The sequence below is a fragment of the Pipistrellus hanaki genome, assembly GCF_964339955.1.
Source record: "Pipistrellus hanaki genome assembly, chromosome: 9".
NCBI classification, from domain to species: domain Eukaryota; kingdom Metazoa; phylum Chordata; class Mammalia; order Chiroptera; family Vespertilionidae; genus Pipistrellus; species Pipistrellus hanaki.
In genome coordinates this window covers 33,206,617-33,232,954 of record NC_140511.1, presented here as the reverse complement: position 1 = coordinate 33,232,954, position 26,338 = coordinate 33,206,617, and the positions used below count along the sequence as shown (strand labels likewise).

The window sequence follows — 26,338 nt, the reverse complement described above, 5'->3', positions numbered from 1 at the left end:
CTCACAGAACTTGAAAGAATAAATTTCTATTGTTTTAGGCCATTGAGTTTGTACACTTTGTTACAGCATCCCTAGGACACTAATAACAGACACAAATGCAGATCTGCTGATTTCAAGGTTGGTGCTTTGTTTCCTCTCAAAAATCTGCAATCCCAATTAATTTCAACTCAGCCAGAATTTATGGCTGTATTTAACATACTGGAAAACTTCTAAAAAGAGACTTCTCTACTAAATGTTACACAGTCAGTATAGCCCTTTGCTTTCTACACACAAAATGCTCTACATGGTCATCATGTTCATCATGAAGATTTTATATAACTTCACAGTCACCCAAGATTTTACAAATACATTTTGGTTTTTTAGCTTTTAGAAAAAACATCCTCAGCAAAACCACCATTAAAATGGTCTTATTCTAATAGGTTGTCTTATTAACTACAGTGATCACTAACTGGGACTCCTTAAATTTTAGCTTTGATTAACTGTGGTGTACACTGGGGACTCCAGGCCCATTCTCAGCTATGACACTAAATTCCAATCTTAAAGTAAATTCCCTCATGCTATCTTCTACTAGGTAAGGCAGAATGAGCACAACTCACTGCTAACAGAGCAAAAGACCTTCACAGAAACACAGTTGAGCAGATCAGCTGACATTAGAGGCACTGCCAACACCCACAATTAACACACCACGAAAGTGGGGGAGAACCTCACAAAACTAGCCTGAAAGCAAAGACAGCCATTAGTTCTCCACACAAGAAAGTCATTAGAATGGTCATTTTTTATAAGACTCAAATTACTCTAATATCTAAAGCCAACAACGGTACCCCTATTTAGAAGGGTAAAAAGTGAGTACAACAAACCATTGTTTCCTTTTAAGACACTTAACTGATGGCAGACTTACTTAAAATTGGCTAGTACAAACAAAAACACAACCACCATTTTATATCTTTAGCCTTATCTTCCATAAACAAAACTGGCAATCTCCCATTAAAAAACACCCAATACTAATCAAGAAACATATAAAACTTTTAATGTGCTGATTTTAAAAATTAAATGACCAAATCTAACACTCTATGGTTTTCACACTGCTTTTGGAAATCAGACTGATGAGGAATCACTGTGATTCCTCATACAAGTAAGGGATAAGAATATAACCAGCACAACAACCCTCCCCTGCAAGGATCTTCAACATCTGTACTGCCTTATAAGCTTTCCTCTTAAATGTGTTACTTCACATCATAGAGACTTTCAAAAGAAACTAAAATTAAGCACCAGGAAGAGAAGGTGTAAGAATCCCCATTCTCTCCAAGTTAATAAACAGACCCACTAGTAACCTGCAACTGCCAATCAAAAAGTGAGCAAAACTGTGAGGAAGAAAAGAGGGGGGAAAAGCTTTAACTACAGAGATCAAGTATTTTCCATGTAGTCAAACACCTAGGAAGATTCACTAATGTACTTTTTCTTTTTAAAAAGCACAATGTTAGGCATGAAATAGAAGAACTTAATATTAATACCCTTCTTTAAACAACTAGCTGTTACCATAAAATATATGAAAAATAAAGAATAAGCCAGCATAAAAAATGGGGACAGAAAGGGCTGAGTGTAGAGAAAGGCATTAATTTCAATAATACAGTGTTGTCTATTAAATTAAAGTTATAATAAAGACAATTTCCTAAAGCTCAGAACTTTCTCACTAGCAAGCACTAACATAGCACTCAAGAGTAACTTAGATAACAATGTTTGGAATGCTTACTAAATAAATAGCAAGAAGATAAATATACCTGGGAGGGCCAAAGTACTCTCAAAAATATTAATTTGATTTAAAGAGTAAGTAAGCAAGAAAACAGGAGCTGTAAGTTATTCCCAAGGCAAGGAATGGCTTCTAAAACATTTCAAGAAACAGGGAAAGATTTTTGGCAATAGCTATAGAAGTGGGATTTGATTAAAAAAATATTACTTTGATGGGATTTCATTTTATATGCAAACTACCATTTATTTTATAATGCACAAAGAGATGTCCTCTGCCTCAAAGAATTTTGAATCTAATTGCAAAAATGGAGCAAAATGAGAAAAACTAAAAAGTAATTCATTAAGAAAAAATTATGTTGGTTCTAGCTAGCACTGAATGGACAAAATTAATCCAAGGAACTGGCTAAAAATCATTAATAACTTATGTATGAGAAAACCTCACCTACTCTAAAGACAGTTTAATTTTAAAATTAAAAATATTTAATCATGAAATTAAAGGTATCTTTATTCCTCAGGTGATAGTCATATAACATTTTAGCTTATAGTAGCTATTAGCCAAATAAGTTAAAGCAATTTTGAACACTGCTATATTTTCAATGGTTATAAGTGAATGAAAATAGTAAGTTATATGATGCAAAGGTTGTTTTTCAATCAGATCTACTTGTTTGACAAATAATATTCAAAACCTGGGTACTATTTAGGAACCAGGGACACAGAACAAGCCATCTAGAAGCCTGCCTCTAAAAGGCTTACAATCTAGTATCAGGATCTCTTGATAGATTGGATGGGTGGATGGATGGATGGATGTGCAGACAGACAGACAGATATCAGGCAGTGATAAGTTCTATAAAGAAAAATAATGCAAAATAAGGAAAAGAACTCCAGACCTCAGAAAGTCTAGAAATAAACAAGAGATGAGCAGAGAATGAGTAAAGAGTAAATCTATTTTTATGACAGATGAAGGACTTTTGGAAAAGACAAGTAGCAGCAGAATACAGGATACTTATCAAGAATTGTAAAGGCATGGGGACTGAAGACCCTGAATATTCTGTTTACTCATTATTATTCTCACAAGAGACTTTGTGAGGTAGTTTTAAAACATAAGGAAAACAGGGGAAGTCTCATATGTTCAGTTATATTTAGATTCACTTCCTTAGATTTTTGAATGTAGAAGTAAGATGCTACAAATACCTATAAGGTTATTCAAGTATCTAGGTAATTGATTAAATTAGAAAGGCAAGGAACACAGGGAGACTTGGAAAATAAACACAGGAGAGAGAGGTTCAAATCCAGGTGAAAACTGGAGACCAGAACAAGGGTGATCTAATGACAGCAGAGAAACAATTAGTGGAACTATCTGATAAAATACATGGAGAACAAAGGGAGTAAAAGAATCCAAAATAACATGAAAAGGTTCAAGATTCTAACTTTCAACTGATTCAAATGACTACTGTGAGGAGAGGAAAGCCTTTTTGAACCACTTCACTGGTACCAGATTTCTCTTTTTCTAATTATCAATTTGATTCCTTCATGTGCTCTTTCAATCAATAATATTTAGCATTAAGTACTCACTTCAAATTTGACTTCTCAACTAAAAAATGACTAATGTTCTCATTCTCTTCTACTCTGGCACAAAGTAATTAGGAAAGGCATTTCTGTCATGGTTTCTTTTCATGCACATGGAAATTCTTGCACTTCTTTTGGTGTTTCAGTAAGTTTGTAGATTTTAGAGGCAAAATGATATAAAAACTTGGGGTAAGGCAGATGCTAGAGGGTCAGCTATTTTTTTAAAGGTAGAGTTTTATGACGATTTCTTTTTTAAATCATATTAAAAAGAAAATTAGCAAAACTAATGTAAATGTTTCAAGATTTATGTATTATCCAAAATTGAAGAGAATGTTCTTTTTTTTAAAAAACCATATTCAACTGATTTTTTTTTACAGAAAGGAATAGAGAGTTAGGAACATCGATGAGAGAGTAACATTGATCAGCTGCCTCCTGCACACCTCTCTTAATGGGAATATGCCTGCAACCAAGGTACAGGCCCTCGACTGGAATCGAACCTGGGACCTTTCAGACCACAGGCCAATGCTCTATCCACTGAGCAAACAGGTTAGGGAAGAGAATGTTCTTGACAATTACAGTAGTTACAGTCTTACTGCAGTTTATAATCCAGAAGGAAACCCAAGGAATCTGCAGAGTGGTTCTGACAAAAGGAAGACAGTGCTCCGAAGAGGCCATATATAGCAATAAGCTCAGTACTATATTGATAAGACAGTATAGCACCAATGAGCATTGGACAAGGATCAGGGATTCCTGGGGATAAGTTGAATTTCACTAGTCATTCAGTTAAAGAATCTTTCCAAGTTTCAGCTTTTTATATCTATAAAACAAGATGTTGATACTAGGTCCATCTATCTTAAAGATTTTTTGAGAATAAGGTAATTATTCCGTTTCTGAGACAGGAGCTTGCAAGACAAAACTCAGACTGAATGCAGAGTTAAGCCACACAATCAGAAAAAAACTTCTGTAGCCAGTAATTTCTGGTAAATTTATAGCTTGACTACAGTGTGTTTTTCCCCCCTTAAATTCATTTAAGTTCTTATCACTTAGTCTCTGACAATGATAAGATCCACATTAACTCACTGAAACACAAAAAAACAACAACACACACACCAAAAAACAAGTTAATTCTTTAAAATAAATGATATATACCTGAAGATAAAAGAACAAAAAAAGTAAAGAACATGAGAAAAACATAATCTCAAGAAAACATCTACATAAATACTTAGGAAAATCAACATCTTAAAAGATTATCAAAATCTAGTTTGTTTCTTTAGCAAATTATGCCAGCATTAAAAGTACTGCTGGAAAGCCCTAGCCAGTGTGTGCAGTGCATACAGCATTGGTTCCCATTCTGAAGGATCGCTGATTCGATTTCTGGGCAAGTAACTGGGTTGCAGATGCAATCCCGGCCCCACTCACATCAATGTTCCTCCCCTCCCCCCTTCCCTTTCTTCCCCCCCTCAACTCTCTTCTACTCTAAAAATCAATGGGAAAAAAATATCCTCAGGTGATGATTAACAACAAAAAAAGTATTGCTAAAGAAAACAGAATAGAAAAAAAATCTATACATACCCATAACCCACTTTATTTAAAAGATGCATAAAGCCCTAACTGGTTTGGCTCAGTGGCTAGGCACATGTGTCAAACACAAGGCCTGCGGGCCAAATCCAGCCTGCCAGGCCTTGCAATGTGGCCCGCACCGTGCTGTCATCACTGCACTCTACTGTCAGTTTATGACATTGTCAGTTTATGACTGTTCAGTAAACCATTCGGCCCGCGATTTAGGCTGGATTTTAGATTTTGGCCCCTTCTCTGATTGAGTTCGACACCCCTAGGCTAGAGTGTCGGCCTGCGGACTGGGTTTGATTCTGGTCGAAGGCTTGTACCTCAGTTGTAGGCTCCTCCCCAGCCCAGGCCCTGGACAGGGTTTGTGTAGGAGGTAACCAATCAATGTGTTTCTCTCACACCAATATTTCTCTGTCTTTCCCTCTCTTCCACTCTCTAAAAATCAATGAAAAAAATATCTTCAGGTGAGGATTAAAATGAATAAAAAACCCCCCACAATGATCTTTAAAGCTAAATTCAGATGACTTTTTAAACATGCATAAAAATTAACTGAGTTATAAAAAAGTAATTACTGCATCAATAACCGTGACTTCCAGGTGTAAAGTACTTAACTGATTAAGGAACAGGAAGAAAAGGTCACTGTAACATAAAAGAAAAGGCATCTGGAAAAACATATGGATTTTATCTCTTAATAAGAACAAAATTCAAAAATCTACTCCGTTACTGGTAATCCTCGAGATGCCAATTTATTAAAATGAGTTCAATACTCAAAAAGTCTGAAAAAAGTGCCTGCCGGTGAGGCTTGGTTGTTGAGGTTCAATTCCTAGTCAGGGCATATGCCCAGTTTGTGGGCTGGATCCCCAATGGGGGTTTATGCAGGAGAGAGTTCATCAATGTTTCTCTCTCATTGATGCTTCCATCTCTCTCTCTCCCTTCCTCTTTCTAAAATCAATAAAATTTAAAAAGGCTGAAAATGAAAGGTTCTCCTAATGCTTCACTAGACTATGAAATACATGAGACTAGATTCAGACTGGATCAATACCAACTAATTCTGGCACTGTAACACTATATACACTAGCAAGTGTAAAACTATGTGCACCCAGTGAATAAAGAATAGCAAGTCCATTACCAACTGCACTGGCATCCAAATGCCAAGGCAGTGGAGCTCTGAGGTCAAAGTTTTCAGGGTTCACGAAGGAGATCATGCCAGAATCATGAACAAAAGTAGGTTCCTTACCCTCAGAAAAACTGCCCTCTAGGTGCATCAACAGTAACTTATCAAGAATTTTCCATCTTTAATATTTATAATGCTTATCCTTTCCTTCCAAATAATCAATAATCTAAAAGCTCTTGGATGAGAAAGATATAAAGCAATAACTTGTTTCTCAAGTTGTATGAAAGAATATTTTTAGCACTGTGTTCCTTCCACACCAAGCACATCAAAACAGTTACATGTAGCACATTAATTAATACCTGTGCTCCTGATACAGGGCCAAAGGGATTTGGTGGTCTCATGACAGGCTGGTTGTATATTAAGGTTGGTTGTGTCATTACAGGTACACTTCCCATTTGAGGAGGCTGAAAAGTAGAAAAATAACAAGTTAAAGAATGCGGCTCACATCTCCCTTATTATAAAACTAGAGGCCCAATGTACGAAATTCCTGGAAGACTAGGCCTCCCCAACCCCAGCTGCCTCGGCCCTTGTGGGCCCAGCTGCCTTGTGGCTCTGCATCTCCACCCACTGGTCATTCAGCTGCCCAGTCTAATTAGCATATTAGTTCTTTATTATATAGGATAAGTAAACAAGAAAGGTAACTACTACTTTTGCTTTAACTCAAAGGAAAACTACTACTTTTGCTTTAACTCAAAGGAAAAATTTCTGTAAATGCAAATAAGACTGACAGCTAAACATTTTTAGGATGATTTAGTTTGGTATGGAAAGTCTTTAATGTGGCCATTTTTAAAGCCTGTATAAAAGCTTAGGTTTTTCTATACAATGAGTTGTAAAATTTAAACCTTATGACAGTACACCAGACAAAATAACTTAAATAAAAAAATTTTCAAATGTTCCAGCTTTAGATATAGAGAAACTTAAAACTGTAAAGTGACTAAGACAGTTCAAAGTAACTGCCTTTGTATATCAAATCAAATTCTTATGCATCATGCACAGCTGATTCTTTGAAGAGTTACTCTCTGTGGTTTCTTAAATTTTATTTGAGACATTTTAAGAAAGAAGAATCAAGAAGCTTAATTAATACACAGAGTTTAGTTCATTATTGACTAACTGAAAATAGAATCTCAACTGACCATCTATTGCTTTAAAAATTATCACTCCAAAACCAAAACAAAACTAAACAAAACACCACTCCAGCCCAGCCACGATAGCTCAATGGTTGAGTGTTGCCCTATGAACTAGGAGGTCACAGTTAGATTCCTGGTCAGGGAACATGCCTGGTTTGAGGGCTCGATCCTTAGTGTGGGGTGTGCAAGAGGTAGCTGATCAATGATTCTCTCATCACTGATGCTTCTCTCTCTCCCTTCCTCTCTGAAATAAAAAAATATATATATAGACATTAGAGGCCCAATGCATGAAATTCATGCACTGAGTGGGGAGAGAGAACGGGTGTCCCTCAGCCCAGCCTGCACCCTCTCACAGTCTGGGAGTCCTCGGGGGGTGTCCGACTGCTGGCTTAGGACTGCTCCCTAGAGGGAACACGCCTAAGCCAGCAGTCGCACATTCTTAATGTTGCCATGGAGGCAGGAGAGACTCCTGCCACTGCTGATGTGCTCACTAGCCTTGAACCCAGCTTCTGGCTGAGCAGCACTCTCCCTGTGGGAGTTCACTGACCACCAGGGGGAAGCTCCTGCATTGAGTGTCTGCACCCTGGTGGTCAGTGCGCATCATAGTGACCGGTCAACCAGTCAACTGCCTGCTCCCTGGTGGTCAGTGCATGTCATAGCGAGTGGTTGAGCGGCCTTTGTATATCACACTTTGATTGGTTGAACAGATGACCATAGACCGGACACTTAGCATATTAGACTTTTATTACATAGGATACTTACAATTCCATATCCTATCATGCCTGTGGGTGTAGTAGCAGGATAGGCCATTACAGGGGGTGCCTGAAATAGTAAAAGAAAAAATAAACAAAAAAGTATAACTCCTATATGTCAATTGAGTTCAAGGAATAGCTGTAGTTCCACTAAAAGAATTGCCAAGACAGCTGTGATTAAATGTGACACATGTGATCATTAATAACTGTCAATTTGTCAACTATAATAAATAAAAATTGTCAATGCTCAATGAAAAATGTTGCCTTGCAATAAGCAGAAAGCAGAATGATTAGAAAGAAAAAAAAAATACTATTTAAACTTAGATACTTAAACAATGATCTAAGATTTCAATGGGCTTTTTCAGCTTAAAAAATCTTCAGATTTTAAAAAATCTTCATAATACTTAACTTTAAAGTCTATTACTATCACAAAAAAATGTTTATCCAGAAAAAGTAATAAATTCTGAATGTTTTCCTAGGCTCTTCAGTTTTTAAGCAAAGAAAACAACTAAAGGTCCCAAATCAATTAACAATTTGGTCTTTTAAAAAATTAATTTCTACGGACCTCATTCACTTTTTTCAAGGAACGCCAAAGAGTTCAAGCCACTACTGGGTATAACTATTTCTATAAAGCACACAGTTCTTACACTTCTTACACAAAGTATGTACACTATCATTCCTTATTGATTTCATAAATTATTTATCTTCTGCAAAGCAGCAAAGTTGAGAATGAATTTTAAATCTGTTTATGCTTTAATGCTTCACAGAACCACACACCACTAAGATGTTTAAGTTCCCCTCCTCTTCCTCCTACTTTAACTCATACTCTGTAAATATATACTCTTAGCACAAATCAGTTTAGATATATTTGCTGTCTTAACAACATTCTCTGTGTGTGTTATCTTAGAATGATAACTAAAACTGAATACAGGTGAAAGACCAATAACACTGCTAAAACATTAAAAAAAAACAAACTAGAAATATATGGCAATTTGAACATAGAAACATATGCAAAGAATAGGTAAATGAAGCATAACTAAAGTGAATAGTTAGAAGTTTAGTATTTGGGTGAGGATATAGAACTTATTGGTCTCTCTCTACTTAAAAACCAAGAGCTGCAAGAGCAGAAGACAAACTGCCAAGTACAGCAGAAGCCTGTAAGATTTCATGCAATTGTTATTTTCAACATTACCACAATCAACAACATTTCCCTTCATTCAGAAGTCATCAAGTGCATAGTGGCAGCACAGATACACACACACAGACACCCAGCCATCTGGCAGCAAATGGCAGAATATTAAGCAAGAAAAAAAATTTGTATTTCCCATGCCATCATCAGAATCAATTCTGCAATACACCCATGAAATCAGTAGATGCTAGGAAGAATTTTTGGCACACTGAAAATCTGAATGTGAAAACAAGTAATAGCTGAAAGGTTATGAGATTCTGCTACAGCAGTGGTTAATAGCATGCCAATTTATTGCAAAAAGGCTAGTTTTTGGTCACTTACGTATTGTGGAAAATGCATGCCATTCTGTTTTTCCCAGGGAGAACAATTACATAATGCAATAACACTGGATTAGAACAAGTACTTACACAACAGAAAATACACAGAGAGCATTTTAGTTCACATGTACATTCACTAACTACCTAGAATCCCCTTTATTTCCAGTATCTAATGGAAGACATCTATACTAAAACACTATCAAGGTTGACAAGAGAAACTTAGTCTTTGGCATTATCCCCTTGCATACATAATAGTTTACTGATTACAAGTGTCATTAAAACATAAAACCTATCAGTAATGTCAATACTACAAAATTCAATGCATCCACTAACAAGGTAGAGTGTCTAATAACAACAAGGATGCATTATATAACATCTAGAGGGGAAAAAAAAGCATAACTAAAAGATGTATAGTATAACATTGTTATATAGTATAACAATATTATATATTACAAATATTGTTTTAATTTTTTTAAAAATTGTAAAACCTTGACAGTGTTTAAGGATTAATAAAAAGATTAGAAATGTAATAAGCATCAGTTTACCTAAGTAGTAATCACACCATCAGCCCTAAATGTTAGTCATTAAAAAGAAATTCTACAAAAAACATACACACAAATATTTTAACAAAATCTTAAAAGATGATACACATCACCATATATGACACAGCACCGTAGATATTGCTTTTATCAACTTACACACAAATTCTAGATCGCTAGATCTCTATTATATTCCAATAGTCAATCTTAGGTGAAGTGCTATCTACAAACTCCTAATATTTCATATGGATTAATACTAATTCAATGTAAAATAAAATATCCATTGTATCTTCATATCAGCATAACTCCTCATATATTATCAATGTATAATTCACACCTGAGGCTATAAAATCCACTAGCCTAACCTCCTACCATTCCCTAGTCACTAAGGTGTGTTACAGTGGGGAAAACACTGGATTCAGAGAGATGGATTTCAGTTTAAATCTCTTTTCTAGTTGCTTTGCACTTGAAAAAAAAATCACATAACTTCATCCTTACAACTGGGATGATACCTACTCAAACACCCCCATGAGTGTACTTTTTATAGACTCAAGATAGTGCATGTGTGTATGTAAAACCTAAACTATTTAAATATAAGGTTTTATTTTTAGTGATGGTAGTGACAACTATCAGTGAAAAGTTACTACTGTCTTAAAAAGGTGACTAAATCGTTATTATTATCTATTTATGAAGACTGAAGATAACAGAATTCTTTAGATAATACCCCAGAAAATTTTATCAGCACACTATTTTATGACTAACATAAGGAAAACAGGGCAATGTCCTTAAAGAGATTTAATAACAAGTGGCTATAACAAGGATAAGGAGAAGTCTCTAATAATAACAACAGGAAGGCTAATTCAATTTGTAGCTTGTGCTGTCAAAACGTTGCTATTAGTACACTGTTACAAAAAAAGCATGTTTCAAAATTTTCCACAAAAAGAAATTGGTTTTCTCTGACCCGGAAAGACTTATTGGGATAGTAAAAAAGCAGTTGACCAAGGATAGGAGTCCACCCCCAAAGCTAATCTGGAATATCTACAATTTAAGAGTAATTAAAAACAGTAACAGAACTTCTTCATAACTAAATGCTAAATAATTAATTAACATATACAATTAATTTTCATTACTCATGGATTTTGGACTTGCAAATTTACCTACTCGATAGAAATTATTTGTAATCTGAAAATCAATGCTTGTAAATGCTTTTGAGGTCATTTATGGACATGTGTAGAGTGGTGAACAAATTGTCTCCCTGGGCATTCGTTCCCAGCTGAAGTTGAACAAGCGAGACTCTGCCAGATTTCAGCTCGAATAGGAAGATGACGAGAGGATGGGGAAGGAAGGGAACAATGTAGTAGTGAGAAACAAGAAGCTCTGGCTTTGGGGCCAGTGAATAGAACTAGAATTTCAACTCTGGCACCTGTTATTGGGGTTGCCTCTGACAAGCCAATTAGTATTTCTAAACCTCATTTTATCTTTTGTAAAATGAAATATATAAAATCTACCAGAACAACTTTTTTAGGATTTATGGCAATCTAGGTAAGATGTGTGGGCTCATGATTATACTCACACACAGTTGATTCTCTACTGGCAATAGTTGATTTGCTGTATATGTGTTCTTAAAGTCACCCTAACACTGAATTAGTAAACACTGAACCATTGTTGGGCAAATATGTATGTGTGTGTGAACCTAGCAAAAGTTCACTGTTTGGGTGACTTCAAGAACATAAGTGCAGCAAATTAAGAGAAGCAACTGTATGCATCATATGATAATATTAGTAAAAGCCAAGCAAATATAGTTTCTTTGCCAATGGTGAGATCAGAAAAAAAGAAAAATTTTATGTTCTACATAAATGAATAGTAAATTTGAAACCAGTGGTAGAGGGTAGTGATTGAGGGCATATGCTTTGGGATTAGGCTATCTGGATTCTAAAATCCCATCTAATCACTTAAGAATTCTGTGATCCTAGATTTAAGTACTTAACTTTGTGTCTCCATTTCCTCATTTGTAAAATGGGGACAATAATAGTTGCTACCATTTAAGTTTAGTAATTTGAGGATTACAGAAAATAAAACCACATATTATTTATTAGAATATGTCTGACACAAGTAACCTTTAAATAAATGTTCGCTATTAAAATGTACCTGCGCCAGTATGACTCAATAGTTAAGTGTCGACCCATGAACCAGGAGGCCACAGTTCAATTCCTGTCAGGGCACATGCCCAGGTTGCAGGCTCGATCCCCAATTTGGGGTATGCAGGAAGCAGCCAATTAATGATTCTCTCATCATTGATGTTTCTATCTCTCTCTCCCTCTCCCTTCCTCTCTGAAATCAATAAAAAATACATTAAAAAATTTTTTTAAATGTAGCTGCAAATATAGTCAACTAAGCATCCTTAAATACAAATTACTTATATTTCTAAAATGCAATATTAACAATCTTCCCATTTATGTCCATCATTTTAAAAACATTCTTATGTTACACATTTACCTAAATTATTTGTGTTAGTATACCATAAGCTCTTTTCACTTACCACTGTTGCAGCATTCCAAGCAGTTGTTGGTGCAACTTTTGGTTGCCAGTTAGATCCTCCAGTTAACTTCTTTTCACCTGGCTGACTCCAATTTACATCACTTTAAATAAAGACAAATGAGAATATTAAATTCTGTTCTCATGAAGTTTCTTTTCAATCTATTTAGATTGAACAGAGCATTTAAAATGCAAATGACATCTCTACACACACTTTCAAGATGAAAGCCAAATCCACCTCTAAGCGGCACATGGAAAGAACACAAACAGAAACTCACTTCTTAGTGGTTCCATTTCCAATGCCGAGATCTAGGACAGGGGAAAAAGAAATCAGTTAAAAACTACTTTTAAAAGAAATAAATAAAACACCTTATTTTAAAGAAGGTTAGAGAAACCAAAGAATACTTACTGCCCACAAGATTGGCTAAGGATGAATCCAAGTCATCAGATACCAGCTTGTTAGGTGGAAGTTTGGAAACAGGAAGACTCTGGTTCTGCGAGGCCACTGTTGGTTTGAGAAGTCCACCTATTTCATCAAAGCCTTAAAGTTAACAGACGAAATAGGCCTTGTAAGGAACTTTCTGGTGCTACAGCTTTCTAAAGGAGGTCTCTGCCTTTTCTTATTGTTTGTTTACCAGGGAAGTCCTCCAAAAAATGAGTACTAAATATACTCTTTAATGGAAAAAGAAGAAATTCACCATTTAAATGAACTGATTGAAAAGGCTATATTTCCTTTGACAGAAATAATGTCTTATTTCAGGACAATACTACATCAAGGTTAAAGGGGATGAAGAAAGCACTCAAGTAAACTTATTCCAAAGTTGTAAAAGAGAAAGGAATGAAATATAATTATTTCCTTTACCCAACATTTTCTTAAGACTCACTTATATCTAAAGCAATACAGATTTAAAAAAAAAAAAAATCTCTGGAACCTTTGAGAAAGGTTTAAGAAATAATATTTTACAGACCGTTTTATACTCTTCAAATGGAGAATATAAGGTGTATGTAAAATAGTACATTAGAAGCTAGTCAAAATGAATCATTTTTGGTCTTTCTAAAACCAGCTAACCTAAATTATATCTGAGAAATTGCTATAGTATACTTCAACTTTATAAAATGATCTAGTAAACTAAGACATTGTTTAGAAATAAAAATAAAATCCCTTATGGTTCTTTATTGAAGGGTAAAAGGTAAAAATAATCCAATAAAGCAACCCCTAAAGGACTACTAGTAAACAGCTCAATCTAGGAATACCAGACAATCTGAAAATAAAAAGTCATTAAAAATGGCACTTTAGCCCTAGCTGGTTTGGCTTAGTAGATAGAGTGTTGGCCTGTGAACTCAAGGGTCCTGGGTTCAATTCCAGTCAAGGGCACAAGGGCTCAATCCCCAATAGGGCGTGTGTAGGAGGCAGCCAATCAATGATTCTCTCTCATCAATGATGTTTTTATCTCTCTTTTTCTCTCCCTTTCTCTCTAAAATAAAATAATATATATTTTTGAAATGGTGCCTTACTACTACATAGGGGGGATAAATAGTGATTGAAAGAGACTTGATTTGGGATAGTGAACACATAATAAAATATATACATGATATATTACAGAATTATATACCTGAAACCTATATAATTTTATTAACCAATGTTACCCCAATAAATTCAATTAAAAGATGGTGGTTTATAAAATATAAACAATTGATCTCTTTTTTTAATCCCCTTCCCCAGCAAGATAAACTCAAAAGGAAAATGTCAAATGCATCAACAAATATAATTATAACCCTACTAGTGTTATGGGAAAAAATAAATTCTACATCTACTTGCTTCTTTCTTTTTGGATGACTTATAATTGTATATTATTAAATTAAGACCATGTCAATATATTTCTTTAAATAGCTTGAATTTAACTACTAACCCAAATCAAAGGCTATCCCATAATAGAAATGTTTATAAGACCTCTTAATCTTTATAAACTTCCAATTAACAAGATATTAAATGGAAACAATTAAGTAGAAACCTGGCTCTACAGATTTATAGTAAAGGCTCATCCTCAAAACAATACAATGCCCCTCCACCCACAATCCTGATATTTAATATATTCTAGCTATTTATACACAGACTATCTCAATAAGTACCCCAAGTTACATTTTCCTTGTTTTCAAAAAAGCCAATTTCCTTTCAGTAAAGGCAAAAACTATGAGTAATCTATATATAGCCACTATCATCTCAGCAGTATAATCTGAGCAAAATCTCTTCCCCATTTCCCAAATCTCTTATTTAGCTCTAGGAGAAACAAAATTGCCACTAAGAAAGAGTAACAGTTAATAATCCTGTAAAGCTCTCATCTAGTGGCTGGAGGAGGAGGAACTTTTTCGGCTACTGCAATTTAATCTATTTACACATGTTAAAAGGAGCATTTTCTGTCCTTACACAGAATCTAAATTAGAGCATTATAGTAATGTTAATAAAATAATTTTTTCTTACCCCCAGAATCTACAATAATGTTAGTAGATTTATTTCCAAACACAGATTCAAAGTCAACATTAAGGCCAGCTGAAGGATGTGGCTGTGCAACTGGAGAAGAAGTGAATCCTAAGAAAAACAAAATACAAAATGCTCAATTCTTTAATAAGTCTACACTTATAACTCTTTAATAGTAATAACAATAAAATGAAAAAAGGAGTAATTTCCCACGACAAAAACAAAGCCAACCCTGCAAGAAGAATGTTTCCTACTACATTACCTCATCTTTTTTTGTAGTGATTACATTTCCCATAACAAAATCATCCTACTGACAAAGAAAACTAAGATAAGAGCAACTGAAGTTGAACTACCAATATGTTTCATTATAGGGGGGGGGGGGGGGGGGGGGGAGGAAATCTTGCTTATTTTTTACCTTAATGTTGATAATAGTTAAAAAAAATTAACACATCTAAAACACAGTGTAAGGGTTTATTTGGGAATAAAATAAGTAGTATGTTGCTTTAAAAATAGATGAATGCACTTAGTATCCTCAAGAGTCGTTTTTCCTCTACCAATTCATCTTCTATATTTCTCCCCTTCCTCTCTCTCTCCCTCCTTTTCTTCCTTCCATGACAGTGACAGGATTCTGAAAGTTACAGCCCACTAATCCTTATGTCCCCCTCGTGACAACATGCTCTCCCCCTCAGAAAAACATACAAAAAACCCCAAAGAGATCATCCTCAATTCCCACCACTCTCTAACTTCAACTTATTACTTCCAACAGTGAGGTTGACAATATATACAATCAAACTTGATAATTTACCTAAATGGTCTAAAATACCACAACATAAATAGGAAATCTTTCTTGTTTTACACTGATTCTAGTGTTATTAAGTCAACATCCAGCTTAAGCCTCTGAAACCAGACTACACCGAGGTAACTAATGTAAAGTTTTCAATTGTGTGAGGTTGTATTTTTGTGAGATAAAGTTCTGAATTTCTAGGGTCTGAAAAGAATTAAAATCATCTAAAAATGATTAGGGTTATCACATGACTTGGGGAGCTTTGAAATCACTGAGTATATATCCACATGGAGATTGGTCTAGCAAAGATCACAAAGAAGGAATTCTTTCAGTTTGTTGTAATAAATGGCTCCTTGCATTATCTTCCATTTCTAAATTCTATAACCCAGAATGTAAAAAACAAACAAACACAAAACAAAACAAAAAGAAGAAAATCTGATATTAGAAGATTAACAACTATATCATTAGGGAGAAATTAAACTTGAATCCTAAACATAGGCTCTCTTTCAGTTTTCTGCTTAAGGACTTCCAATCTGTCAGAATCTCACTTTGAATTCTTAATGTGAACTGCACCAAGATATAAAGAATTATAATATGATGTTGTACCTAAAATACTAGTCTTAAAATTTTTAAAAGTTCGAAGTAGGACAAGATTTGGTAGGAAGTCCAGAAAGGTCCTCAAAGGTAGAGACCAGAAACAATGACTTATTAACTGTGACTCACACAATCAAGTACACAATACTACTACTTTAAAAGTAGCATTTTTTAGATCACAGGATAAATGTTCTGTATGGCACAAATTTTTAAAGAATATTCAAATTTGATCTTATTTCCTAAGTACTTAACCCTTAAAATACTGTTAACTCAAAGACAATGGTCACACAATGACAGCACAAATATTATTAAAATACATAGTAATTCAATATATAAATCTGACATTTGTGAAAACATTCCTAAAATTAAACAGACTTACCAATTTAACAGCATTGTGAGGTACAAGCTGTTTAAGAATTATTATACCATGGGCTCTAGCCAGTTTTGCTCAGTGGATAGAGTCAGCCCGAGGACTAAAGGGTCCTGGGTTAGATTCCGGTCAAGGGCACATACCTTGGTTGCAGGCTTGGCCCATGCAGAGAGGCAAGCAACTGAGGTATCTCTCTCACATCAATGTTTTGGTCAGGGCACATGCCCGGGTTGCAGGCTCAATCTCTAGTAGGGAGCATGCGGGAGGCAGCGATCAAAGATTCATTCTCTCTTTTGATTGGTATTTCTATCTCTCTCTCTCCATCTCCCTTTCTCTCTGAAATTAATAAAAATATCTTAAAAAAAAATCAATGTATCTACTCAAGAAAGACAAAAATCTATCATGCTTAATTATATGTCAACGTTATCATTACAGTGTAAGAAGTATACATATTGTTCTTGAAATCATTCTGGAAACATCTTGGCTATGATGTCACTAAGCATTAAAAAATACACGGAACAATAATTTATAACTAGGCAGTAAGAATATCAAATTTCTATTTTCTCCCACTTTCTGGAATTGGACAATATCAGAGATAAGCTTATCTTTTATAGAAATACAAAAACAATTTTATTACTTTCTGTAAAGAGAGGAGCACTTTCTGAGGTTCCTAGGGGGGCCAATCTGTGAAATTACATTATTATTACCAAAAAGCATAAAAAGTTTGGAAGTATATAAAGTAACCCATATCTAGTACCTCTCTCTCTATATATATATATACATAAAAAACAGGTAAAAATGAAATTTTTAATAAGTTATACTAGCTGATTCACACTATCAGGGAAGCACCAGCCTAATTTAAAAATAGCATTTTAAGTAATTTATAAAGGCTGGTAATACACATACATACCTTCAAGGTAAAGAGTTCTGTGTTATTTCAATGCCCATTATGAACTTAATGGCCTTTTGTCCATTGTGGGTCACTTTTTGGGAGACTGTCAAGGATTGTCAACCTTTAATTTTTTTTTTTTTAAGATATATTTTATTGATTTTTTACAGAGAGGAAGAGAGAGGGATAGAGAGTTAGAAACATGGATGAGAGAGAATCATCGATCAGCTGCCTCTTGCACACCCCCTACTTGGGATGTGCCCGCAACCAAGGTACATGCCCTTGACCGGAATCGAACCCAGGACCTTTCAGTCCGCAGTCCGATGCTCTATCCACTGAGCCAAACCGGTTTCGGCGTCAACCTTTAATTTTTAAAAGCAACTTAAAACAAAGGTACAATTTTTTTAAAAAAAATACTATATATTTTATTGATTTTTTTACAGAGAGGAAGAGAGAGGGATAGAGAATTAGAAATATCGATGAGAGAGAATGATCGATCAGCTGCCTCTTACATACCCCCTACTGGGGATGTGCCCGCAACCAAGGTACATGCCCTTGACCGGAATCGAACCAGGGACCTTTCAGTCTGCAGGCCGATGCTCTATCCACTGAGCCAAACTGGTTTCAGCCAAAGGTACAAAATTTATATTACCATTTCAATAGGAAATTTTAGGTTCAAAAGAATAAAAGATGAACTAAGACTCTTTGAGTTAAGATAAATTTTATGGAATAATCACTACATTGAACTGGCTTCTCTTATTTCATAAGGCCTTGTGAAAAAGTGTCACTACCCATCACCACTTTGTAGATGTACATTTAGAAATCACTGCCCTGCGGGCAAATCTTAGAAGGGTAATAATATATTAACTAAAAGGAACAAGGTGAACAATCTTTGGGAACAGAAAAAAATTCTTTACACCTTTAAGAAAAATTGGCTGGGTTGTTAATGAATTTTGGTGGTAGTTCTGTAATAAATGAGGCCTCATATTTTTTTGTGAAAGTAACTGCTATTTTATTAATACCACATAAACAGGGTATTTATTACTTAAACCTCATAATAACCCTATGATAGTTATTATTATCATCCTCATTTTACAGATTAGGAAACTAAGAGATTTTATAACTTACCCAAAATCAAAGATTTTTGTAAGTGGTGGAACCAAGATTTGAATCCCAATTTGTTTGATTCTAGAATCTAGTAGGGGTTTTCAGTTTATCCTAAGTATCTCATCTTATATAAATCAGTAGTTAGAAAAATAAATTATTATTTAGCTATAGTAATTAAATATCTCTGTTCAACAGGACTATTCAAGTTTTATTAACTTCTTGAGCTTTTCACAGCAACTGCCTGCCAAAAGAATGAAAACTCTTGGCAATTTTATAATCTAAAAGCAATGCAAAAATAACCAGTGCTCACAATTGTACCTGATGTAGGTAAAAAGTACATTCCAAATACGAAATGATCTACATACATAAGATGGATTTTAATAGTTTTAATAATAATTCTATGTCCAGGGATAGTGTTGGATGTAACACAGTCATATATGTAAACCCCACAGCAATACTACAAGACATATCCCAATTTTCTTAAGTTTAGAAAGGTTAAATCCTTGCTTAAAGTCACACAGGTTAGGAAGAACTAGAATCCAAAACTAAATTCACTGAATTCCAAACATATTCTCTTTCCATCCAATGCCCTCAGATATGCCATTTTAAAATACTTTTAAACAGTCCAATTCTTATTGCCAGTCAAAAACTTCAATTCTACAATGCCAACTAATTTTTTTTATGCCAACTTAACTAAGATAACCAACTCCTATGCCCACAAAAAAATCAGCTGGGTTTCGAGGTTTTATTGCTTCAGCACTGGCCTAGAATATATTTGGAAAAACACAAATGAATACAAATTGGCCACACCTCCCTGGAAACTGCATCCCATTTCAATGCCCTTTGCATAGTGCTAGAAAAGCATGCTCTTTCCAATGAAATTTCCCTAACACCTAGTGCAACAATTCTAAGTAAAAATTATCTACTGTTCTATCATTAACACTGATCCAAAGAGTTATAAATTCTATAAGCTTGCAATATTAAAATGTTATTACCTTTTCTGAGAATTTTAAAGTTTTGAGTATAAATTAAAGTAACTGAAAGATAACACAAAACAATAATGCGTTTAATTAAGTAAACAAAATTTGGCAAAAATTAATTTGTTCTTTGAAAGCAAAAAAGTATTTTTCTTACAAATATTTTAAAGATTCATTTTAAGAAAAACAATAAAAAGAAATCCCTTTTATACAAATTGATTAATTTTAGAGATACCATTACCTACCTCAAAATAAACCAGCTACTATAGAAAGGTCATGGCACATAAGGGCAGTATTAAGATAAGCTTGAATACCAAAAAAAAAAAAAAAAAAAAAAAAGGAATCTAACAAGGCATATGAGGGTGGGGACAGGGCCAAGGATTTGGGGTGGGATTTGGGAGAAGCACAGAGTAAAATAAATAAAAGTAGAATGGAGTGATTAAAAATAAACAAAATACATATTATATTCACAAGAATTAACCAACACTGCATGTTTAGATTTTAAAAATATGAAGCAACTGGCTTTATAGCTAATATTAACCTGTCTTCTAATGTCCTCTTTGAAGCAAGTCTAGACAAGTTCATTGACATGGCATAGCTGGGACAACCCACTCGCCTTGACTTATAATTCAGTATTCTTTTAATAAGAAAAAGCCACCTACTACCCTAAGCATCACATCAGATCGTTGTCTTCCTCTAGAAGGGCTGGAGGGTATCGTAAGCTGTCCTCTGATTTTTCTGGGTAGTTCTCAATCCTACAGAGCAGGGGTTGACAAACTACAGGCTATGGCCTATTTTTACAAGCCCATGTGAGCGGAAATCGTTTTTACATTTTTAGAGGTTATTTAAAAAAGTTACAGGAAAGAAAAAGATACAACAAAGAAGAAAAGAAAAAAATGAATATACAGTTGAGATTTTTATGCATTCTATAAAGACTAAAGTATTTACTATCTGGCTCTTTACACAAAAAGTTTGCTTGCAACTGTTCTAGAGCAGAACTAGCCAACAGAACTTTCTAATAACAGAAATGTTCTACAATTTCATCCTGTACAATATGGTAGACACTAGTCACACATCCCATTGAATAAAAAATGTGGCTAGTACAACTTACAAAGTAAAATTAATTTTATTTAACATTTATTTTTAATTAATTAAAGTTTAAATGACATATGTGGTCAGTAGCTAATTAGGCAATGCAGCTCTAGGAATGCTACACCTTGGGTGATCCTTCATGTTCTTACTCTGAATAAAAAACTCTTGGAATTTTTTATTACACAACTTACTTCTCAGAACTTTTTAAGTTGTAAGTCATCTTATTAAACAGCCTTTTCTGGGACAGGCATCAGCAGACTACACCTTTGTGAATAAAGTTTTGGAACACAGCCAAGCTCATATGTTTATGTATTTTCTATGGTCACTTTTAAACTATACTGTCATAGTTGAGTAGCTGTGACAATGATTTGGCTCACCAGCCAAAAATATTTACAATCTGACTGTTTTAAAAAAAAAACCTCACCTGTGGATATTTTTCCATTGATTTTTAGAGAGTGGAAGGGAGGGAAAGATATAGAAACAGAGAAAAACATCAATCACTTGCCTCCCACAAGTGCCTTGGCCAGGACCAGGGATGGAGCCTACAAACAAGGTATGTGCACTTGACCGGAATTGAACCCTGAGCCCTTCAGTCCATGGGCCAACGCTCTAACCACAACACAAACTGGCTAGGGCTACAATCTTACCTTTTTAAAATATATATATTTTATTGATTTTTCACAGAGAGGAAGAGAGAGAGGGATAGAGAGCTAGAAACATCGATGAGAGAGAATCATCGATCAGCTGCCTCTTGCACACCCCCTCCTGGATGGATCACCTGAGTGCCAGAAAAGTTAAATGCCCGCAACCAAGGTACATGCCCTTGCCCGGAATCGAACCCGGGACCTTTCAGTCCGCAGGCCGACGCTCTATCCACTGAGCCAAACCGGTCCCGGCTACAATCTTACCTTTTAAGAATAAGTTTGCTGACCCTTGTTCTAGACTAATGCCTAATGGTTAGTTTCCCCTTTTGTACTCATTTTCATTTTTAAAAATACATTTTTTTCTCTAATGACAAAACTTAGCAGATTTTTAAATAAAGTATACTTTAACTTTCATTTAAACTATTTGCTCTGAGAAAGAGCATATAAGGATTTAAATCTGTACTTCCATAAGGGAAAGAGCACTGTAGAGCAAATCTGCTTCAAGATTTGCTACCAAAAATTGAGTTATCTTGGTGCATTTAACTTTTCTGGCACTCAGGTGATCCATCCATAAAATGAGAGTTGAGAGTTGAGAACTGGGCCAAATATTCTCTTGGGGTCTTTGAAAACTCTGAATTCATCAATTTTATGATTTTTATTTTTAAACTAGAAGCCTGCTGCACAAAATTCATGCACTTGGGGGCAGGGCATTCCTCAACCCAGCCTGCGCCCTCTCACAGTCCAGGAGCATTCGGGGGATGTCCGACTGACAGCTTAGGCCTACTCCACATGGGGAGCAGGCCTAAGCCAGCAGTTGGACATCCTTAATGCTGCAGCACAGGCGAGAGAGGCTCCAGCTGTGCTCGCCAGCCATAAGCCTGGCTTATGGTGCACTGACCACTAGAGAGCAGCAACCAGTCATTCCACCACTCAGTCAATTTGCATATTAGCCTTTTATTATATATGATAGGATGTACCTACTAATCTTGGAATATATGGCAATCAACTTTACTAATCACCTTTGCTTTCTAGTCTTCCTCTTGTCTCAACTGATAGATCTTAAACTTGGTACAGACTTTCCTTGAGGAGCCAAAATAATAACTAATACTTTAACAATGGCTTTTATTTCTTTTTTATTCTGCTTCTGTTTAAATGTGAAATAGCCAGGATCTCTAGCTTAAAGGTGCAAATAGATGTGACAGCCTGAAGCCCATGCACTGTTCTAACCTAAAATATGGAAATAACATATGGCCCCAAAGCAAAGACATTTGTTTTATATCTCAAATTAAGAATACTGACTAAAAAGATACAAACAGCCATATTTACTAAACATATACTTGTTCATACAGAGTAGAGAAAATATAAACTTGTAAGAAAAAAAAATACTCCAAGGATAACTCTAGTAACCCCTATTATCAAGTAAATAAGGTATTCCATTTGACAAATTTTCTAAAGAATAACAAAATGTGAAATTTAGTTTCAACTACTTTTTATATAATTTTTAATGCATTACAATGACACAAAGAAATTATTGCAATAAATAATTATGGGTTGTAGCTATCAGACTAGTAATATATAACCAGAGCTCCTGCATTGGAACTTTCTGAATTCTCCAGCTATTACTTTCTAGTCACCTTCCTTCCTCCCTTTCTTTCAGATATATCTAACAGAATATGCAGAGTATAGGTTCATAGATGACTTTCTGCATGTTGCTTTAATCGAAGATTTAAATTTGTGTCACCTTAAGCTATTTTGTTGAAGTGTATAAAAGCAGTTTCACCATCTTTTTAGGCAGGATTAGCATCGTTTTAGCAGGATTCAAAAACATTTTTGGTTTTGTATATACTTAAAAACTTACTCTTCTTGTATAATTCTGGTGTGAAATTTTGACTTTTAATGGATTTTCATACTGCAATTAAAGGTCACTTAGCCAATTGCTTTTCAGTTTCCACTTTTCATTTACCTTAAGGCTAACAATAACATGAGACACTTAAGGGCATGCATAGATTGTACTATTCACAAATAGAAAAGATTCAGAAAAAATAATTCAGAAATAAAAGGTAAAAAATATATATTTTCAAAAGAAGGGGGGTAGAAGACTAAGACAGTTCCTAATATAATAAACCTATCTCCCACGTACAGAGGAAAAATATAAGCACACATGAACATGTATGTAAGTTTAAGAGATATTACTCTTCCAACAACTCTCCTAAGAACCAATTACCTTAACTAATAGACAGGATTTAGCATGTGATGCTAGACAGCTTGAGTATTGCAACATAATAGAGAACAAAACACTTAAGAAAGTGTAACTTCAAAAGAACTTTTCTTACCTAAAAACTTGAATTAAATAAAACCAGGGATACTAGTATCAATTTAAAAACCTCACTACATTATAGCTATTGTTATTTTTAAATTTGATATCAAAATTTAAAATAATTATTGCAATGCTTTAAAAAATAATTAATGGATACATTTAAAAAAAAAAAAAAAGTAGGCAGTATAAACATTAATTGGAAAGAAAGGTTAAATGGTACTTTACCAACAAACATTTCATGAGTAGGTGTCCTAGTAGTAAAAGTGGGTACATCTGCAGGAATAGGAAGGTAAACATCACCACTACTTGTGATGAAAGGATTTAAGTTTGGAATGGCATCATCAACAGCATCTACAGTAGCAGAGAAAGGATCTGTGTAGTCCAAGTGCATTTCAACAAAATGAAGAAAGGAAGTAAATTAATTAGTATTGTAATTAGTCAAAAGATGCAAAGTGAAAAGTAGTGGCTATATTACTGCTTATTAACCTTACATGCAAAAACACCTAATCACCAAGAGGGAAGAACTGCATTTTAACTTATTTTAAATTGAATCCTCCGGGAAAAAACACACATATTTATGTGTCCATTAATGGTAGCAAATTAAGAATAGATCTGCTTTTCAGCATTAGGAAGCCACCATCAGGTAGTTAAAAAGGAATAATAAACAAAATGCTTCTGTAAAACGGCCATCCATCTTACATCATGTTCCTCACTCTAGGTGGGACATGTATTGACTTGTGGCAAACCTATGTTTACTCAAAAAATTAATAACTCTTGTATAAGTTCAGAGGTAGGAAATAAGAAAATAAAGATGAAGAAAAGATCCAATGATGGGGCAAAGTATTTTAAGAAAATTAGGAACAGAGGCTAAAGATTGGCTATTTACAGTAGACTGTAAAGAGCTTCAGAGGCCAAGCTAAGAGTTTTAAAGATTTGGCTTTAAAATTAAAGGAAGGTAATGTTATTTGTTACTGAAGAAATAACAAAGGTATTTTTCCCTATTAGAATTTTAGTATATATATATATATATATATATATATATATATATATATATACACTATTATCAAGTTCTATATGTAAAGTTGCTTTATAATCAGGCATTTCCTGTACCTATATCTGATTCAAAATAATCATTCTAATGATAGAAAGCCATTTATCCTACCTTAAGTAAACAGAGTGAGGAAAAAACAAAGAGTAGCAAAAATATAGTATAATTTTTTCTTACAACACAATAAAAAAATGACAAGAAAACAACCTGTTGTCTATTCTAGTTTGTGACCCTCAATGAAGACGACCATGGTACCTAAAGGATATCAAGCACTGTATTTTACTCTAAGGATGTATGATGGAACAAGAAGGCAGCAATGGCCTAAGACGCGCTCACTCACTATGATATACACATACTTTCCATAAATTCAATAAATTCAAGACAAGTGTTCCACAAACCCCACAACTGTTTACAAAAGAAAATATAAAGAAAATGTTGAGGTCACTGGCTAAATTATCATAAATCTTTTAAATTTTTAAAAATTTTTGTATCATTTAAGGACCTTTCTAGAAAATAAGCATTAGTATGGAATATCAATTCATGGCCAAAAGTCAAGTCCTACAAAAATATCCAAGTTCACTGGTGTACTATTCAAACGCAGATGAAATCATGTTAACATATTTCCTATATTAAGTTTGGAATGGCATCATCAATAACATCTACAATAGCAGAGAGAGGATATATGAACAATGAGGGAAAAGATTCAAAAAAAATAATTCAGAAATAAACAGTAGAAAATATATATATTGTATTTTTTGTACTAAAATAAACATATAATGATGACTTCTCTAACTCCTTCTTGTATAAGAAGCTCATTTAAGTTTAGAGTTGATTGGTTCAGTTGACGGTGCTATTTTTAAACATTTACTTTTTATAGTACATCATACTTTGTTGGACAATAAGCAACAACAAAAAACTCTCTAGATTTCTATGCAAAAAAAGCCATGAGAGAAGTCATTAAAAAAAAAAAAAGAACACACAATTTTAGAACAGATCCACTTTTATGAGAAAAAACATGTTCAGGAAAGGACACTATTAGTTATCTGCTATTCTACTGATTGATAAGTGTTTTGCCTAAGCACATACTATCAATCATTTTCTATTAAGCAAAACATCCTCAAGAAGAGTATGCACATATGTGTAAGTGCATGTGTATTTAGGTCAATCAGACAATTAGAAAAACCAGTTCTTATCTACTTTTCAAAACACGACAGGTACTCTATATGATGTTAATGAACAAACAGTTACTATAAAATAATAAAAACATTCATTAAAACAAAAAAATCCCAGCTAGTTTCCAACTTAAATTTACTCATTAGACGGGTAACTTTAAGTTCTTAAAACTTTTTAAAAATGAATTTTCCATTATTTTAAATCATTATTTATTTGGAAGTTTAATTTTGTTATACTAGAGTCATAGAAGAATAGTGAAAAAAAAAGGATTAAAATAAAACCTGTCCAGTCATATTATAGTCTTGAGATTCTAAATACTCTTTATACACAGAAAATTTATTTTTTTTCATAAAATG

At 34.2% G+C, this 26,338-nt stretch overlaps 1 protein-coding gene and 1 long non-coding RNA gene across 24 annotated transcripts in view; both read right to left on the bottom strand.

The window, feature by feature from the left end:
* PICALM (phosphatidylinositol binding clathrin assembly protein) overlaps positions 1–26,338 on the bottom strand; it is a 95,848-nt gene that overhangs the window by 4,398 nt on the left and 65,112 nt on the right. For 2 of the 23 annotated variants that reach the window (XM_084895208.1, XM_084895197.1), the window contains exons 13-20: positions 23,987–24,133; positions 14,991–15,098; positions 12,921–13,037; positions 12,790–12,820; positions 12,516–12,615; positions 9,442–9,465; positions 7,942–8,001; positions 6,352–6,456 (exon numbers count right to left, since the gene is read on the bottom strand). In XM_084895208.1, coding sequence (XP_084751334.1) covers positions 6,352–6,456; positions 7,942–8,001; positions 9,442–9,465; positions 12,516–12,615; positions 12,790–12,820; positions 12,921–13,037; positions 14,991–15,098; positions 23,987–24,133 — 692 coding nt within the window. Of the gene's footprint in view, positions 1–6,351; positions 6,457–7,941; positions 8,002–9,441; positions 9,466–12,515; positions 12,616–12,789; positions 12,821–12,920; positions 13,053–14,990; positions 15,099–23,986; positions 24,134–26,338 lie in introns of all 23 variants that reach the window. The other 21 variants (XM_084895186.1, XM_084895207.1, XM_084895202.1 and 18 more) reach the window with 11 other exon arrangements.
* Positions 15,536–18,232, bottom strand: LOC311628220. Its single transcript, XR_014795976.1, has 3 exons — positions 17,987–18,232; positions 15,687–17,748; positions 15,536–15,638 (listed from the first exon to the last, which is right to left on the bottom strand). It is a non-coding gene; the product is annotated as an uncharacterized lncRNA (long non-coding RNA).